This window comes from Helianthus annuus, chromosome 2, assembly GCF_002127325.2.
Source record: "Helianthus annuus cultivar XRQ/B chromosome 2, HanXRQr2.0-SUNRISE, whole genome shotgun sequence".
NCBI classification, from domain to species: domain Eukaryota; kingdom Viridiplantae; phylum Streptophyta; class Magnoliopsida; order Asterales; family Asteraceae; genus Helianthus; species Helianthus annuus.
Genome location: NC_035434.2, coordinates 59,467,890 through 59,470,305, shown reverse-complemented (window position 1 = coordinate 59,470,305; position 2,416 = coordinate 59,467,890). Strand labels below are relative to the sequence as shown.

Here is a 2,416-nt window from a genome sequence, read left to right as displayed (position 1 = left end):
CACTTACACCTCCAGAAACAGGTAATCTGTACTTTCTCCCTCTTTTAACTAACTCTCTTACTGACCTTTATCTGTATCTCCCATATTTATTCTTACGCATGAGCTTGGTCACAGAGAGGCCCCTTCTTGTGACGAGGCTAAGGATGTTTCTTTGTGTTGTGATCTTCACATGTTGCGACATCAGGTTTTGAGACTCTGTTTCCATTTAGCTCGAAGCTGCTAATTTCTGAGTCTTCAACCATCGTTTTTTTTTTTCGTTTTTTTTTTCTAGCAAAACTTTTTGCTATGGTAGTGTTCTTTTAATTGGTTCAGAAATATTTGGCTTATCGCGCCGCATAAGCATCAACTAGTAACATACAATCAACTTTTGACAGTTAGGCCATATATCGAATAGCGAGACTACCAACTGTACAATAAGTGTAAGAAATTGACGATTTTATTACACACATGTAAATATATTCGTCGTATCATATATCTCGAAATAAACACTTACCATTTTATGATTCCCATATCACGTGACACTGTTGCATCATATCTATATTTGTATCTTCCTTTATCTCATATAAATATAAATATTATATACTACATACTATTATTATTTCAAGTATTCACACTATATTGTGTCACGTGACACGACTAACTTGCCACCAAATCTTTTCCGACGAGTTAAATAAGCACCGGATAAAGATAATCACACCATTAATGGATGGTTCAATTCAATGCCAATTGTATCATTGAATGTCGATGCACCGATTCCAGGATCGATCACTTGCGATTGGTAGTCCATCGTCGAAGCCGCTTCCGTCCACAAACCCGAGTCGTCAAACTCGGGCAAGTTGGTGGTCAGGTTTCCGTTCGATGGTTTCGGATCCATCGAACTATCCGCCGTTGATCTATAATGGTTTCCGACCGTGTGTGCATTAAGATCCGGGATATCCGGCATAGTTACGCTTTCGACTTTAATCTTTTGCTGTTGTTGTTGCTGTTGCATGTAAATTTGTATCTGCCGTTCAAACTCCTGTTGTTTCTTCATTTGTTGCATCGCGCGGTGGTACCGCGCCTCATTCGCCGCCTCGGTAACTGCAGGCGGCGGAGGAGGCGCGTTCGCGGTCTCTTCGGGAAGGTTGACATGGGCATTGGGTCCATACAACCTCCGGGCAGCCGCGTCGTACGCGATCGCGGCTTCCCGAGCAGAGTTGAAAGTCCCGAGCCAAACACGGCTCCCGCGGTTTGGCTCACGGATCTCCGACACCCATTTTCCCCACGTCCGTTGGCGGACGCCTTTGTACGTACACGAAGCGTTCTCCGGTCCGCCTTTCCCTCTCATGCACCCTTTTCTCGAACTCGCCTGCGCCGTCGTCTTCCGGTCCTGTCTCCTCCCTCCGCCACCACCGCCGGAGCCGCCATTGTTTCCGGCATTGGTCATAGAAGTTAACATTGTTGGTTTGAGGGTTATCTTTTAGGTTTGTGTGTAGAGGAAAATATCAGAAGGAAAGCAGGTGACTTTATAGGGCAGAAATGGTGAAGTGGATAAGTGTTTGTGTGTACGTGTCTTTGTGGAAGGAGAGTGAAATGGCAAGAGTTGGCATTGCACACGTGTGTTGAGAGAGTGAAGATGTTTTTGATGATCACCACATTGTAAGTTCACTATGTATCTATCTATTCTGCATGAGTGTTTGTTTCCCACTCATGATTTCAGGCAGTTGTGTCATATATATATTGTTAGTCTTTATACAAAGAACTGACATCATTCTAGGTTTTAAAAATAAAATGGTTTCTACCATTTTTTTAAGAGCAAATTTGGATCACTGACGGATAATTGTATTATCATCGTGTCATCAACGAAATCACCCAATCATATAGGAAAAACTCTTCATTTTGGGAATCAAACTCAGGACCTATTGGTCTAAAAACCTTATCCCACCTCTCAAGATGCCGCTAGGCTATAAAGACATGGGCCAAATATAAGTTATAACGATTAGTTATGTGTTAAACATCTTTATAAAGACGCATTATGTCACGACCCCCGAACACACCCTGGACGGCAGCCATGAACAGTCAAGTGGTACCGCTGGTTATTTTGAAAATTTTTGCAGCGGAAAATTTAATCAGTAACGTGAGTTAGGAAAAATATCAGAGTTTAGAAACACCGTATTTATTTTATTAAACAGATGAGAATAAAACTCATGTTTTACAAAGGTGGCTTTAATATGGAATAAACTCGAACACATAAAACAACTTTTTTAATTTAATTGATAAAATAAGCCACTTCTTTAAGCCTTTTGGTGTCGTATCACAACTCTTATTCTGATCTACTGTTATTACCTGAAACGTGTTTTAAAAACATTTGGTCAGCAGGAAATACTGTTGAGTTCATTCAGTTTGTTCAAAAAACACATTTGTTACAATCACAATA

At 41.0% G+C, this 2,416-nt stretch overlaps 1 protein-coding gene across 1 annotated transcript; it reads right to left on the bottom strand.

The window, feature by feature from the left end:
* Positions 1-465: 465 nt before the first annotated feature.
* On the bottom strand, positions 466-1,783 carry LOC110904763 (ethylene-responsive transcription factor ERF071). Its single transcript, XM_022150619.2, has one exon. The coding sequence runs from the start codon at positions 1,436-1,438 to the stop codon at positions 692-694; it is 747 nt and encodes a 248-aa protein (XP_022006311.1). The 5' UTR covers positions 1,439-1,783; the 3' UTR covers positions 466-691.
* Positions 1,784-2,416: the final 633 nt, after the last annotated feature.

Bases quoted from the DNA above. Each gene is read 5' to 3' on its own strand.
- LOC110904763 (XM_022150619.2), bottom strand. From the start codon at position 1,438: ATGTTAACTTCTATGACCAATGCCGGAAACAATGGCGGCTCCGGCGGT.